Genomic DNA, 17,471 nt, shown 5'->3' with positions numbered 1-17,471 from the left:
CAGTTTTTTCTCTCCACCAGTCTTTTTTTAATGCCATACTAAAGGGTTCCCATACCTGGGTGAGCCATGTCAAGCAATTAATACCCTGAAATACGCCTTTTAAGTGAGTCTTTTGGTCTCTGGGGCTCCCCATTGTGATGAAACGATTGGTGTCGTCTCACGTTAGCCTCGCACAGGTGCCTCCTCTGCCTGCACATCAGATCATTAATATAAGCAGAGATGGAGAGACAGACTGATGGAGATAAAGAGATAGAGGGAATGAGATAAGGCACAGATAGAGGGAGGGAGAGAGCATAAAGATAATATAACTTTGACGTAAGTAGATAATGTAGATAGATAGATAGATGTTCAGTGTGATGGATTACCTATGTTAACTGAAGTTTATGTAAGCTGATTTCTGTAACTTGCTGAAATGAATTGAGACCAATGGCTGTTTAGAAGGTAGGAAATCAATCTAAAAACGTACGGTATGCTTCACATAATGCTCAGCTGTAATGTAAAGTTTATACAGTTTGTGTGTAATGAGCCAACACATACAACCAGCAAGATCCTTTAATCCCTAATGCATTTGCACTCTTGCAAACTGTGCACACTTCTTTTTTCACACTTTCGATCGTGCCACTCAAACACGCTGAGATGAAAGTGATCAGATGTGATTATTAATAACAGAGTTACAACAACGTTTTATGGTCATTTTTTGGTTCACTGATGAGATCTGTCATTGTGAAAACTTCACAGACGGCAGGGAAAAAAACAGTAAAGCTACATTCGTTTTAGTTCAGGCCTGCATTATCAACGCATAAGTAGGATAAATGCAACGCATGCTTGAACACTGACACTGGTGGGAGTGGAGGAGAGCGAGCAGTGTGCAGAGAGGTTTAGTCAAAAACATTTGTGCTAGATTGTTTGAAAAATATACCTTCTCTAAATTGCAATTTACTGAATTGAATTCAGAGACACTGTGTGACCTGCAATGAAACATTAATAAAAATGCATATTCATAGATCCCAGATTTTTTAGTGAGGGAGGAGTAGATGTAATTTTGAGAATGTTGAACTAGGGAACTTAACTTTTTTTAATTGAGTGTATTTTCATACATCTAAAAGCATGTCTGGCATTGGCATGTCATGTTGGTATAACTGTGTTATAAAACTATCACTGTCCACATCTTTTTTCATAATCCAAAAGGCTGAATTTCAAAAGGATTATGGTCATTTTCCTGACACTGAGGGAGGAGACAGAATGGATGAGCATACAAAGCACAAGACTTTGACACCAAGGTTTGTGCCTTTTATCCATATTGCTCCTGCCAGAAAAGAACGCCAATACTGGATGATTCTTCAGAATCCTGGATTATACTCAAGGGCAATAGCCCTTTTTTATTTTGTATTTGTTTTTAACAGTTAAGGTTTGGGAAAGATCATGGTTATGGCAAATATAATATGGTTAAGCATTAAGGTCACGCCTCATTTCGAAATAGCTCTGTGTGCCTATGCAATTCTACCGGAAGTCCAATAACACCTATGGGAATGTTCGTGATCTCCTGTTTTTGCAAAATAACTCATGTTTTTTGTTTTTTGTTTGGAGCAAATTTGCCTGGAGCGTGTTGAAACATTTGAAGTTTTGCGGCAGATTTCATTCAGATCATATGTACTGTGTGTTACTGGAAGTAAAAGCATAGAAGCATAAAAACACAATAGCTAACAGGCTATTTCATTCGATTCAGTTGCTTGACGATGTTGAAAAGTTAAACAGTATACTTGGCTAACACTGGTAGCATGCTAGCTATGTAACTAGGGATGTCAATGTTTAGCTGTTTATCGGTTACCCGCTGAGAATTATTAGTATTTTTTTCTTTTTCTTTTTTTAAAATGATTTTAAAAAAAAGACAAAAAAGAAAAAAGGAAAACATACACACAACAAAAAAGTCCTACCCCAAATCAACAACAGATGCTGCAGTATGTGAAAATTAGTTAAAAACAAAGATATAACAGGAAATAAATAAATAGGATGGCATATAAGAGTCAAACAATCACCCATTGCCTATCAGGGGCAAACCAGCCAGTGTCTTTGTATGGAGTGCAAGGGTTTCCAAAGTTTCCAAAATTTGTCCAACCTGTTATTGAGATCATAGGTCAGTTTTTCCAAAGGGACAAGAGCTGATATCTGTGATATCTAAATGCAGACTGTGGGGACGCTAAGAATATCTTTGACCAGTTGAACATGACACTATATAGGTTAATTTTGCTACTCTTCAGTTTACTGCACTGAGCACTACCACAAAGTTCTGGTAGGAGCTAACTAGCTAACAAATGTCAGCACTTGCTTTGACCATTACCAGTGACGCCGTGGTAATGCAAAGCGGCCAAGAAACCACTGAAGACCGGAGGCGGGCCATTGGGCATGTTTTCGCACGTAAACGTGGCTAATTGGTCGTCTGTCAGAAAAGCCAACATAAAATAAAATAAAAGGCAAGGCATTTACAACGCAAAACATTAAAATTTCACCACCTCTAATTGGATAGCATTTTGAAGTCAGTCAATGGAGCGCCAGACTAAAAGGAAAGGCCTCTTGTATTTCACGTCTTTTTTTTCCCCTACCAATACCTGTTCCATTATTGGTTACTCGGTGTTGGCCTTTTGACAGCAAAAATAACCAACACTGACATCCCTATATGTAGTCTCGCCAACAGACAATCAGAGATCTCCGCCTTCTGATAGTCTGGGGACACTCCTTTCTAAAGTATGTTTAACACACCGGAGAAAACGGCCGGCAACAAAACAACGCCTCTTGCATTTTTGAAAAGGACACGCCCTCCTGGAAATGTGCGCTCCCTCTTTTCTTGTCTGCAAGGACACACACACAGAGAGCTTGAAAATGGATGCAGAGAGATTTAACTCCGTTTTATCAAACGTGTGCTCAGTCCACAAGATTGTGGAAATGAAGGACTTACAGCGACTTGAGCCATTTTGTACCACTGCACGTGTTTCTAGTTGGACTATGTTTACGAGCACAAACAAAATATATTACTCTGTGCACATATTTCTTGAGAAGGGATGGCAAACCCCCCCCAAAGAATAACTTATTTCCCATTTCTGCTGTGGTATTTTCAATCCATCCATAAAGAGATGAATTTCCTTGTGTTGAACACTAGGGGCACACTATGTATACTATATAAACCAGGCGTTAATTTTGGTCTATGGGAAGTGAATTCCAGTCTCTGCACAACCTGGCATCCACCACCTTGACTTCCACATCCTAACTTTATGCCTACATACTGCTTCCTGCACTGATACTAAACATAGGCAACAGAGGCAAACCATGAAGCGCAGAATTGTCCAATATTGATGCTTTTCCCTTGGTATTCTGGGATGGCATCTAATGTGTTGTTAGGTTTAGGCAAACCTACCCGAGGTACACTTGGTCAAAGTGCTCTACATAAAACATCAAAGCATCAAGACAAGGTGCAATGTTTAGGAATGTTTCTGTGATTTGTAGTTGCTACATGCAGGCCCTATTCTGGGTCCAAGTCATTCAAGTTCCATGTGTCAGGCTTGCACAGGACCAGTTGATTGGTGAATTTAATTTGGTAAAAAGAAGTGGCTGGCATGTGCACTTGAAGAGGCGCATGGTAGTCTACAACAGAGGATTTAGCAAGCATAGACAACTGGCAACAGCTGAATGATGGAGAAAATAAATTGAACTCAGGCACAGCTAATTACTCAATTTAACCAAGACTGGCTATTGGGGTTATTTGAGAGCGACTGGTGGAGTAGTATGATCCAATAAGGAACCGGAAAAAAGAAATGGAAATTTGGAAAAGATTGATATTGATTATATTAACAAAAAAAGGACAAAAAGGAGATCATGTACTCTATTTGGGTAGGAAGTATGTCCATCATCATAATATTGCCTGAGAGGGATTCAAGCTAATACATGAGAACTATGTTGTAACATCATGATCTGGGTGCAGGTCAGTGTAAAAACTGAGCAGACCTGCACGTGATAACAGTGTTCTCTTCTGGCCTTTACCTCTCACTCTCATGTACCACTGGGATTAGGAGCACTTGTACTCCCCTCTTCGTCACAGCGGCTCACTCGTTCAAACGGCGGGGGCACAAAGATGGCCAAACAGAGCAAACAAATGACTTTTTGTCTATCTATGACTAGTTCTGGTAAGGTCAAAGTTGATTTAATTTTCTGCTTAGTTCTCATTAAACAGCTATTGCATTATTTAATTTTCCACAATCAAGTTAAAGGAGGAGGGGTAATCAATATCTCCACCAAAGGCTTTTGAACAGTGGCTTGCAAATTTAGCCCACGAATGCACTTTATGTTGGTTGGGGAGAGTAGCATCCTCTTTTTCATGCTGTCTTGAGATGTTGAGCTTCAAATGTCAAAGGAGCTGCATTGTATTATTTCTGTATTTGATCTGCACTAATCAAAAATGTTTTTCTTTGTAGTTCTCTAAAGATGTGAGTTAAGATAAAAAAAATTGAAAAAAATTAATGATTTGATTAAAAAATATTTCCACATATGGAATCAGGACTAGAGAGCTAGTTAGCAGGCAAATATGTTAGCTAAAAGTAGCCTAGTGAATAGAAAGTTTAAACAGATAGCTTAAAGTAATGATACATTGTTGAAATACATAGATTAAAGCAATACATAAATAGTTGAAATAGTTAACAAAAAGTGAACAATAATAGCTAAAAAGGCTAAAAGTAGTGGACAATGGTTAAACAGCTAAAAGTAGAGATAAATAGTCAAAGGTGATTTTAAAGCTTTGTCCAAATGTATAGTGAAAATGATTATACCCTACATAGCGAATTTAGCCCACAATGCATTGGGAAAATGTGTACAATTAAGGATTACTCCACCTAGTTCAAATGTTATCACTTGATTAAATGGCATCATCAGTGGTTTTCAGTGTAATACATGTGGGTTAGAAGGGTCCTGCTACACCAACTAGTAGGTTCAGCGCATTGTTATCAGTGCATTAAATGGATGTGTTTATGGAAATGTGGTGACGGAGGAAGTCAGGTGAAGTAACGTTAGTATAAAGAGAGTGAGAAAATCCACATAAGGTAGTAGTCAGGGTCATGTTAAACAAACACAGGACTCCTACCCGCTGGAGAATGAGTGAAAAACTTGATGTAAAAAAAGTCATGTAACGTATTTATTTTAAGCCAAACCATGATGTTTTTTTTTTTTGTTTTTTGTTTTTTTTTAAAACCTAACCACATAGTACTGCCTAAACCTAACAAAGTGAAAGTGTAACCTAAAAACTGCTCTGGCAGGACCCTTTCAACCCACATCCATGATGCTGATAACCACTAATAATGCCCATTTAATGAAACATTTCAAAGGTGATAATTACTGAGAGCTACCTACCTTCATGCCTTGTGCAGAAAGCGAGAAAAGGGGACATTTAAATGTCTTTCATAGATGAGAAGAGTGACCTGAGTGTTCCAAAGGAACAACAGGGAACCACTCCAGGTACTGTTGACGGCGACTTATTTTGACTAAGTTATTTTTATTGTTGGACACAATGTAAAGTGCCAGAAAGGGTGTTTCCACACAGGGTCAACCCAATGCAATAGGCATATGCTGACCGACAAATCACACTGTACATACTAACTAAAAGAAGTTATACACAGCACATGTTGGCTGGTTTTTGGTTGAGGATCTCCCCTCTCTCTAACAATTACATTATTGGATATTGCCACTTTTATTGAGTCTGTCTGACCATTAATTCTTGCCATGTTTCAATCTCAACCTTTTAATCATCTTCTGTAGGGGTAAATTTTCTCTGTGCTCACCTTAATTCTTAGTTCAGCACGTGTACATACAAGATAATTTTGTTCCATCAGTACTAATTTTGGACTCACTGTCATGGTCAAGTACTTTAACAAGAGTAAGATGTAACCTTGGTACCCCCAGCCGTCTAACAAAAGAGATCAAACAAACAGCTCTTTGTCCCCAGCACTGACCCTTTATGACTAGCTCTGGTAAGGTCGAAGTTGATTTAATTTTCTTTTTAATTCTCATTAAACAGCTATTGTGTTATTTAATTTTCCACAATCAAGTTAAGGGAGGGGGGACGGGGGAGTAATCAGTATATCTCAACCTCATCTCTTTTGAGGGGGGGTTTGTGAACGGATTTGTTCACATACTTTCCTATATGCGCGTTACTAGAGGTATCCACTAGATGGCTGACCAGGGAAGTCAGACTGCATGATGTAAACAACAAACACACAACACTCAGGTATGTTACTTCTGAGATCCCCACAGATCATGGCAGAAAAAGCGATAGTGGCATCTTTGTAGATGAGAAACATGTTGTGACAATGGCAAGTATGTTTCTCTCATTCTACCGATTCTGCCCCTACCGTTCATGTGCCTATTGCATCTGGCGGACATGTCACAAGACAGCCATCAAGAGCATGTGAACACATAGTTGATAGCAAGTACATCTCTTACTTTACAAGCTGTTTTGGATCACCTCTCTCTGTCAGTAAAGCACACCCACAAAGACACAAACACACTACGCCAAGGTTGTCAGCTGAGTATGCGCTCCTTCAGTGTGGCCCGGGACAAGTGGCCATATGGGGTCCAGGCCACCTTCGAATGTGTGTCTGAGTGACAGGATCTTAAGATGTTATCACATCTGTTCTTAGAGCTGTCCATTTGTGATCCGATCACCTAATATGCATGTTATTATTAGGTGTTAAAAGGACCATATTTACTTCACCATCGGCGGTTTGTAATTCAAAAAATTACTATGGAATTGTACTTTTGTGACACAGGTAACTACACTCCAGCAGACAGTGATATTACTGTATTGCCAATCGGAGTTTTATTTACTAATATGTTAAAACCCATGCATCAAACAGGTGCCCATTATCATACCCTTTTTACTAAAATCTTGCATGACATTGTGTTATCAAAGTCTGAACAGAGAAAAATACAGTTGGACCCAAGGTTTTGGACTACAGACGCCTTAATTGCTCTGACTGTGAAAGGCATAACTAGAAACATACATCCCACAAAATGCAGCGCTGACATTTTATCGACTTGAATCATTTCCTCTTCTAAATGTTTGCAAAGCCAACAAGAGTCAAGACATTGGCTCTGATGTTGGCTCAAAGCACACCAGGAATCAGAGGGCTTGTTCATCCACATTACTGCTAGATCTATGGTCGTCTTGGCCTTACTCTGTCATCACTATTCATTTTGTTTGTTGAGTTTGATGATGACTAACAAGATTAGCAATTTGACCTTTTTCTTACTTTTTTAAAAATACATATTTCTAAATTACTCCATAGTGATACATCCTGGTGTTTCAGGCTACACAACCTGACCTGTGATCTGTTTTCTTATCTTGGATGCTGTTATATCCCCTCTTTTTAAAGTCATCATGGGCTCACTAATGTCTGTTATCGAGACAGAAAATTTTAGGAAACATTCAAAGCAAAAGAAATTGCACTCTATTCTTTGAATGTTAAAAAGAAGTCCTTAAAATAGAAACAATAAAGAAACAGTAAACACTGACAAATGATCCCGTCATTGAAGTCAGCTGCAAATCTAGAAGTTCATAAGCTTCTTTTGAGAGTGTAACATGGATTTTTTTCTCTGTGTAGTGAACATTTTGTCTTTAGGCTGTTGCCCAGGCTTGAAAGGCCTTTACTTTGGTGAGCTGGGACTGTCTCGCAATCAATCATGTGCATAATTTTAATAAGACTTCATCTTCATAGTTATAGCTGGAGCCCATGGGGGGCTTCTTTTCACTGTCTGCCAAAGTGAGAGATTAAAGTTGTCTACAGTACAGCTCTCTGACATCATTCAGAGAACCAATGCTAAGCACCGGTCTATCCTGTTCTAGCTCACTGGACAGTGAGGGTCAAGGATGAGGTGCCTCTTTCAGGACCACAACCACTACACAGCGGTTTACCCACAATCCTCTGCTGTGTATTGCTCAGCAGCTTTGCGGCTGTGGCTCGGACCTGCCATTTAACAGTAAAGATTAGATCTTATTGCCCTGTGTATTTTTACTCTTATTTGGTGTTTAATCACTATCCAAATTTCCTCTTATATTCAACTTCAGTTGAAGAATTACATGCACTTTCATGCTTTTAGGCTGACAAAAGAAGGGTGTAGCATGTGATAAAGTATCCTATAATTAGGTACCAAAGTTGAGGGCAACCACAGGTGCATTCAGAATTTGTTTAAATATGAGCTGCTGGACTGGTTTTGTCTGCTTGTCTGTTCCTGGAAGCCAATGTACCGACTGTACAGATGTTAGTTGTAGCTCTTATACAATGTACCTTCTCAGAACTCACCAGGAACACCAGGTCTTTCTTATTTTACTCCACTCTCCCGTCTTCATCTTCCTGTCTCTGTACATTTATGAAGTTGATCTAATTAAGCCTTGTAAAAAGTGCATGTTTTGCTTGGGTTGAAACATTTTGAAGCCTGCAAATGTATGATGGTAGTTGGCTCTCAGTTTACCCCTATCTGCTCTCCCTTGCACATCTCTACTGACTGTGTATGCATTTATGTTGCATCTAAAATGCATTTTGATTAGTTTTTTAGCATCTGTCACAGCAAATGATTTGCTTGAATCAGCTGTATGTCTGAATGTATGTCTTGTTGAATTATTCCTAAACGAAACACTGTGCTGCTACCTGCACTCTTTCTTGAAATTGCTCTAAGGCCCTGTCTATGCTAAGGCACAATGTCAAGAAACATGCTAACCAGCCTGTTCTCATTCCCCGGGGCATCAAATAGTGCCACTTTATCAAGCCCCTTGGCACACTTTAGTGTGCTTATGAGACGTCGCGCACCTTCAAGTAACTCCAGTGTAAACCCATCTGTAGGCATGGGGCGGGAGGAAGGGGAGGTAGACAGGTCAAACAAAACTGAACTTTCCTCCATGAGACCACAGTTCGTGTCCTATGTGAACCAAAAACCACCAGTTTTAGCATAATGGTACAGTCATTGCCCATTGACGTCAAACTTGACTTGACTTGACTTCACATTACATAACAAACTTACTTACACTTGATATTTTTTCTAAACCTAACCAAGTAGTTTTGTTGCCGAAACCTTACTACAACTGTTTCACATCATTAAGCATGTGTTACAATGTGTTTCAGCTGTGCATCACATAGATACGCTAAAGGGTGCCCTGTGCATTGTTATGAGGCACCAAGGGGTGAGATAAATGCCGAGGGAATGAGAACAGGCTGTGTTAACATGTTATCATCCGATGTTAACTTTATTAATTTGCCCTTAACTAACCAGCTCTTAGCATTGCATGCCATGGCATGGGCGCAGTCCCAATCCCTACCCTGAGGCCTTAAACCCTGAACCCTCACAGAATTTACTGATGTCACCATGTACTGTAAGTGCTTTAGTGGTTGTGAGGGCTCAAGAAGGTATAAATAGGAATGTGACACCACTCTGGCACAACATGTTGCGTTACCTTGATGACGCCATAACATGTTACGTATGGTAAAGTTGTGGGTTTGGGAGAATTTATGTTACATTTTTTACTTTTTACTTTACTAGAGGTGAACGTGAAATAATCAGTTTACTTGTTTTTCATTGAAATAAATGGTTGATAAATAAAGTAGGTGTGTAATATAGCCTTTGTTTGCATCCGTATGATGATTTCAAGAGTTTTTTATGTACCATATTCAATCTTTGGTGTATAAATTTAGGCATATCAGCACACCCAATGTGCCAGGCCGAACACCCATGTGCCAGTTCTCCTTGTTTACAGTTTTTTAATGCTTCCTGGCTTCCCCTGGTAACCTCTTGTTTAATGTCACAGCTGTGTGAAAAGTGCATAGTCTGCAGAAATGCTGATTTACAGTACAAAAAGTGTGCATGATTGGCTCACAAATAAGCTACAGAGCCCTCATGCACTCGACGATTTGACAGTTGGACAGCCCTAAGCCCTCGCAGACTTTGCAGGAATGCAGCTCAAAGTCTCTTTGTCCGTCAATGTCGAGAATGGGATTGGGCTATGGTCGTAATTTAAAACTAAGTCACAGATGCTGGTAACCACTGCATAATGAGAATACGTCACAAAGACCACCTATGATTGGTAATCAACTACGAGTGATTTGAACTGTAACTGATGAAGTATGTTCTTTTGTCGAAATTCCACCAATCTTTTTTCCCACCAGCGTTACATGCGAATGAACTAGAAAGGCGAGACTATAAACCATCAGAGACGATACTGATATGGACATAAACACACTAGATGGCATGTACAGAGCCACAAGCTGATCTGTAAACAGGACATCCAAGAATATACATAACCCTCATTAGTAGTTGTGTATGTCTCTGTGAGGGACTGTCTGTACATGTATGCATCTGTGTAGAGGGTCTGTGATCTCCCAGGTGCTCCTGTGAACAGACTCCTTTTCACTACTCACAGATAATAATGTGCTCTGACTGATTTAGCAGCCAAAATTTTATTATTCCATTTTGACTAATCACATCTCCTCTGCACTGATGTAGAGGACAGGCTGCACTGCATCCTACTCTTCCTCTCTGTCATCCGTCTCTCACATAGCTTTCTGTGGACTCAAACGGTTGTAATGTCATGTAATGTTTGTTGGAAGTCAGTAATTTAGTAAAAATACTTTGTTAATGTACTTAAGTATGTAAGTTAAGGCACATGTGCTCACGTGCATCACATTTTTATCTTTGTGATAACTTTTACGTCACTGCATTTTAAAACAGCACTTCAGCAGTGATATAATCACTCAGACTACTACTTGCTACAAAACTGTTTTCTAATCTATAACACACTTTGCTGACAGTTCTTACCCTTGTCGACATCTGATTTGTAGCCATGAAATGAAATAGAGTTCCAAAAAAAGTAGCAAGCAATTGTTTGCTTACTTTGTACACTCTTAAAAAAGCATCTACTGATTCGACTTAAAAAAAAATTATGGTAACAATTTGCATTTGTCTTTTTAAGTAGTTGGCAATGTTGAGCAAATCCTATGAGTCCTTTATAATCTGATAAGCTCAATTAGTTTAGTACAACCAACATGATTTGCTTTGATCTCGAAAAGCTTTATTAGGTTGAACCAACTTCATTTTTTATCCAAAAGTTGTGGTGATACAGAGTGGTCAAATTATTTTGTTTAAGATATTGTATTTTTTTAATTGTAATTCCATCCTACTTAAAAATGTCTTTTGTTTTTCTTTTTTTTAAATTTTGATCAACTTCTTAAAATTAGTTGTCAACTAACTAAAACACTTTAATGTGACAAATGTAATTTTTCTATGCTGAATAACTTCTTTATTTCAAGCGTTATCCCCTAACCCCATGAATCAGTGTCTATAGTGTAGCAATCTTGGAAGCCACCGCCTGTTGTCTGACTAAGTGCCTCTGTGGGCAAATATTTCGGGGTGTAGCCAACAAATATCCAGGCCAAGACTTCCTCTTCTGTGTGCCACTCATCGCGGCTAATCACCATCAACAGACATCCACATAAGAATGCAGATACATTTTAAAAAAGCTAGTATAAAGCTAAGTAGTCACAAGAAGATAGGTTTTAAGATGGCATATCAGCCAATATGTTGAGCCTCTCCATTCGGACTGTTTACCTGCTGTTCAAACGTGATTGGTCAATGTTAATCGGATGACAAACAGAAACCAGAACGCTTCTGATACCTAAATCTTGTCCCGTCACCTACAGATTCTGCAGCCATTTGCTGATATGTGTTTATAGAAATTAACTAAGCAGTCAGTCGAACTGTTGATGAGCTTTCCTTGAAAGATTTACTACTTAATAGTATTATATTGTTTGTATTTGTGTTCTATCAGCACAGCCATGCTTGTGTGTGCCACAGTCACAACAAGAAATTGATAATAGTAACATATCAAAACTGCAAGCAGATTTAAATTGTGTTTTTGTAACAAACAAACAAAAAGCCTACAATGCGGGAAATACATTTAAAATCTCTGTGAGGCCTTATGAATATAACCAGTGTGTTGAGTATAAACTAACATCACTTTTTTTCACAATCAAAAATCCAGTGGGTACCTAAGTCATTTTCTGTCTTTACTCTAAGTATGAATCTTGATTTTTTTTTTTTTTTTTTTACACCACTGTCGAGGCAGACCATTTTGATAAATTCAATATTTCATCAAGGTAACAAGTACACACACACACACACACACACACACACACACACACACACACACACACACTCTCTCTCTCTCTCTCACACACACATAGTTTCACGTGTAATCCAGTTAAAATGGCTATAATATTTAATTCATATGTGAATCATTAAAAGTGCAGTGGTGCCGTGTCCATTATGTATTCCTTTTCTAGCAGGATAAAACAGTCCTCAGATGTGGGAGCTGCACTTTGAAGTGTTGTCTCAGAAGCAGGCCAACTCTTACAGGAAGTCCCTGATGTTTAAAACATGCCATGCAGGGGGACTAACAAAGGTGAGCACTTGTGGCTCGCCCCGAGATGAGCCAAAAATGGCCTGCCAGGAATTTGGCTGTATCTGATAGATCGCATACACACAGTGGACATCAAATAAACAAAGAGCAGACAAATATACACGTGGGTAATAGTGAAGTTGTAAGAACACAAACCACATTAACAGCATGTGCATGTATCAACAGATACATGGACACACACGCACACACGGCAGACATGAAGAACAGCTGAGTATGTGTTATGTTGACCTTCAAACTGCAGGAAAATGATTTGGATACAGCAGCATAAATAATGCTCACCCATCCAGCTGCGATGCCGACGAGTATCAAGACTTGCATTCTCTATGTAATGAAATCATCCACCATGGACACGTGTGGGACAAATTGCAATTTAACAGCTGAGAGGAGACATTAGCTTATTGTGCAGTACAGTGTTAAACTGATTCTTTAAATCTGTACCAGCTTGATTTAAGAGAATGATTTTGATTCGATTTGCTTTATTACGTTCAATGTCCTTAATTTAAGTTCTGACGTGTTTATTAAAGAAACTACAAGGAGTTTTTTAACTGGTTATAAAACAGCCTCAATTTAATACTGATGCCTCTGCATGGCCTATATAAGCAAACAAGAGCATCAGCAAAAAGACTGGCTATTTCTAAAGAGTTATTCTAAATGCCTGCCCGCGGGTCCGATTCCTGCACAGTCCGACAAAACAATTTGAAGCACCAGACTGGAAGAGCATATGTTTACGTCTTCCCAGGGAAGAGTTGCATGGTGAGTTAGCCAAGTAATTATTTTATTTGGGGCAGGATTAGCAAAGATTAAAACAAAAGAACTGACCGATGAACCGAAGAAATAAACCTTAGAGACAATGACAGAGCATGGGCAAAAAACACAAGTCAACCTTGGTCGCTCATTCAAAAGATAGAGAGAACTGTTAGCTAATTTTGTTGGTAAGGTTGAAATAAATGGATAAAAATAAAGAGGAATCCCTATGCCGCAAATTCCAACAAAATAAAAGGTCTTTGTAGATGCTTTAATGTGAATCAAAAGTAGGGCTGGGTAATGAACTTACCCAGTAATGAACTGGGTAGTGTATTTACCAAATTACATCGGTACTACTGAGTACCTATTCACATTAATTCCATCAGTACCAAATTTCAGTACCTTTGAGTACATCTGGGTGAGAACGGAAGGTTTGGACAAGAGGCAGAAGTGCTGCAAAGCGCCTTGAAACATCAGGCGGGAAGCAGAAACACCCCGAAGCACACCCTTGAAGCCCAGTGAACCAAAGCTATCAGTGCAGCGCCGGTGCTGACGAAAGTTTCAGCATCTGGTCTATTTTCTTTTCTTTATCATTTTAGTAATAGCATAGTATCACTGCAAGACAAGCAGGCACACACACATATACACACACGAGCAAATAGACAGAAACCAACTACGACGATCCCCTTATTGCAGCTGGTTCAAAAACGATATCTTCACAGAAAAATTAAAGTACCGAAAAAGGTATTGGGTATCAGTATTGAATTCCAGGTACTGGAAGCCATAATGGTATCAGTTCAAATGTGAATGGCACCCAACCCTAATCAAAAGATATATGAAACCCTCAGATAATGTTTGCAATAATCACTGAATAAGCCGTGAGAATAAAACTGTAAAGAACCACACTGGATTTCACTCTTAAAATTGGGTACTAATTACATAGGCCAGGTGAAAGCAGGTAGGATAGAAACCCAGCAGTAGTCAGTGTTAGCATTACTGGCTACACTGTTACCAATTTTGCAGGTGTACATGGTGCAAGTAAAACAAAATGAACATTCGCTTTAACAGAAATGTATCTATCTTGATTTGTTTTGCTAACCCTGGTAGGGTTTTAAAGTTGGACTCAACTTTCTTGTATATAGTCATTAGTCAGAAGTCTTGGCTTCTGATTTAGCTGATTGTTTTTATTATCTAAAGGTCTGGACTGCAGGGAGGATTTGTGATGACCCCAGTTGAGTTTTGCTGTGTCCAGGAATTCTCTGGGAGCGGTTCTGGGAAGGCCTGTATCGGCCTTTGTTGTGGCCTGACAGTGACTGGGACATGATAACAAGTTTGTGTGAGCGTACATCTGTGTGTTTTAGTGTATTTGCACACAAGCACAGATTACATTTCTGTACGTTTCCCTAGTTGACTCTCTGACTGTAGTTTGATGGTTGAAAAGCCTTCCAAGGGAAGTGGGTGTCGTGAAGATAACCTAGGAGAATGTGCTGAGCTGGGCTGGATGTTCTGCAGGAGGAAGGAAAGTGTGGTGATCCACAAGCAGGAACTCACATTCTGTCAACTTATTACACCCCCAACACACGCACACCCCAACCCCACTAACTGCCATCTGTATTTCTGCCTCTGTCAGGCCTTTTCCCTGACCAAAAACACACACGTACTAACACACACACACAGGAAACGGCCCGTGCGGCTCCCAAATAAGCTGATGTGTCATGCCTTCCTCTCCGATATTTCTGCAAAAGCTCCCGTCTTCTTCCTCTTCTCTCCCTGTCTCGGTGAGACACAGCTGTAGTTGTGACAGTTCATGTTCTTCTCTAAGAATTTGCAGCTCCTCTTGTGGGAGACGCTGCCACTCTGGGAGCCATGAGTCGCTGTTGTGTGGTCAAAGTGATCACACTGACAGAGATCCAACTTCTACAGGTAGGGGGGGAGCGAATCGGCTATAGACCAGGCAAATTGGGAGCAGATCAGATATAGAAAAGTGTGTGTGTGCAGCTGTTTGTGTTTGCATGTGAGAAAAATTTGTCTGCACTTTATAAGAGGCATGCATTTACAAGCTGAATAACTGAATGGCCACCGTGGAATGCGATTTTTGTGATCAGTTTGCTGTCCCAGTCTTATCTTCCCTCACATTTCACAATCTGGGGTGTGTGGTTCCAGCCATTTACTAGCAGGCTCAGCAAAAATACAGTAAGCATGTCCGAGAAGGCTTTCTGTTCAACTTTCATCTTATCTCTGTACATTCAAGATTGGAAATAGATAACTACGCATTCCTACTCTCAATATGTATTAAACAAACATTTTGCAGAAATGAATCTAAACCTCCTACTAGGTTTTGTCCATAATTTGTACAGCTAGTTAATGTCACCAACACCCTGTGTTTCATAAGTTGTTGGATTTTTCTGAAGTGAAAGGAGAACTTGGGCAAGACTGAAACTGAGTTAGGCAAGAGCTTTTCATTTAGAGGGGACACCTGTGAGTTTGTCTGTTGCAGTGACAGTGTGGGTGCAGCATTTTCAGTGGGACTAGAGAAAAACACCTTTTAACTCTGAGGTAAATCACGCCAATAATACTTGCATCTCACAAATAGGGAAATCATGATTTGAAAGACTATATTAAACTGGATCCCTAAGATTTAGCATTGATTGTTATGTTTTTATCTTATGGTGGAAAATTTGTGATTTGGGGAATATATGTCCTGTAATGCAGGATTAATGGCTATATACTTCAGAGGGCAACCGAGTTGTTCTTAGAGCATTGCATTGATGTGTACTTTCTTGCATGAATCAGATACATTTTCTATATAACTGCTGGAAAAAACGTTTGTGATGTAACTTCACAGCGGAGCATAGTAAAGTATTTATCGGATTCCATCAACCTGCTGCATTCATGTGTGGATAAGATCCCTGCAAGAACACAAATGATATTAGTGAAGAAGTTAGAAGAAGTCTGATTGAGAAATAAATAGGCATTGCGTGTTGAATGAGGACATTGTCTGGCTCTGACATCTTTACTTTATTGATTTAAACGTCTCTAATGAAGATAATGAAGTTAGGGAGATGCAGCTGATCTCCTAATGGCAGTTTTTAATCTTTTAACTTGATGTAGGAAGCATAAACCAAAACTTGACAAATGCTATTCTGGTGCATGAAATGGTGTCCATTTGCAAACCATGTGGAGCTAGAAATGCCAAAAGTAAATGCACTGACTGTCCTTTCTTTGATGTTGGTGATTCTTTTTGCCTATATTCTCTGCTGGGTTTGCATGCCAGGAATAACTGTGCAAATGTGTGCAAATGGAAAGTGAACCTGTGACCTTTTCTCTACCAGTAACCTCAAACACTGCCTCAATTGTTGTAGCAGGTGCCGGTAGCCATACTGCGCACGAGAAAAACTCAAACATCAGAATAGTCACTACAACACCAAACTTGATCCGTGATTGATTCGATTCTTATCTCATTCCTGTCCCATGTGTATGGCGGACATTGATAATTTTCAGCATGTCCCCTTCACACATACACAGGCCTGCCATTGTCGAGGTTGGCCTCGGTGACTGAAGCACCATTACCTCTCAAATCTAATCAGATTCCCTTAAGTGGATAACAAGCGTGTCTCCGGCATTTACAGTAGTGAGAAAGCTGAAGTGAAACCAGGACAAACCACTGTCACACAAAGCAGATGTGGTGTGTAGCAGTCCTGGCATCCATCCTGCTATCCGTAGTGGAAAAAAATGTTGATTAGCTAACAACTGGCATCTTGTTTGGCCTGGAGAAGTCATATAAGAGCTCTCAGTCACTACTTACAAGTTGAGTATTGTGGCCGAGCCCGTTCTTAGTTAGGTGGATGAGCGGTGAATAACCGTAGCTAGTATAGCTGACGAGGAGAATTTAATGCTGAGTTTCAGTACAAATCCAAAGTTGCAATGGCTTAAAAATCCTTATGGTTTAGCAGTGCTGTGCTAGCTGACATTTAACCCATTGCGAGAAGTCTGGAAACACAGTGGGCTACTTGCTAACGAGCAATTCCAGCTATTTTTCTGTGACACTATGTAAATTTTGAGAGAACAAATCACAAGAAATAAAATGTGCTGTTGCACAATTAAAACTTACCTCTGGGTGTTGTTGCTGCAGCATTACTTGATCTGGTATGACCAGTAGCTAATGGTGGCTAATGTTAACAAATTTCAGCAAACTTAAGGTAGATAAAGCTGTATGATATACATC

At 39.5% G+C, this 17,471-nt stretch overlaps 1 protein-coding gene across 6 annotated transcripts in view; it reads left to right on the top strand.

Moving 5' to 3' along the window:
• The window catches only part of tfec (transcription factor EC), a 67,167-nt gene that overhangs the window by 35,796 nt on the left and 13,900 nt on the right, over positions 1 to 17,471 (top strand). The window contains exon 1 of one of the 6 annotated variants that reach the window (XM_033614328.2): positions 15,002 to 15,169. The exons of 4 other annotated variants lie outside the window; for them this stretch is intronic. In XM_033614328.2, coding sequence (XP_033470219.1) covers positions 15,113 to 15,169 — 57 coding nt within the window. In that variant the 5' untranslated portion in view covers positions 15,002 to 15,112. Of the gene's footprint in view, positions 1 to 15,001; positions 15,170 to 15,660; positions 15,803 to 17,471 lie in introns of those variants that run through there. One more of the 6 variants, XM_033614333.2, reaches the window with a different exon arrangement.

The sequence above is a fragment of the Epinephelus lanceolatus genome, chromosome 23, assembly GCF_041903045.1.
Source record: "Epinephelus lanceolatus isolate andai-2023 chromosome 23, ASM4190304v1, whole genome shotgun sequence".
In the NCBI taxonomy this organism is placed as follows: Eukaryota; Metazoa; Chordata; class Actinopteri; order Perciformes; family Serranidae; genus Epinephelus; species Epinephelus lanceolatus.
This window is presented reverse-complemented; position numbering and strand designations above follow the sequence as displayed.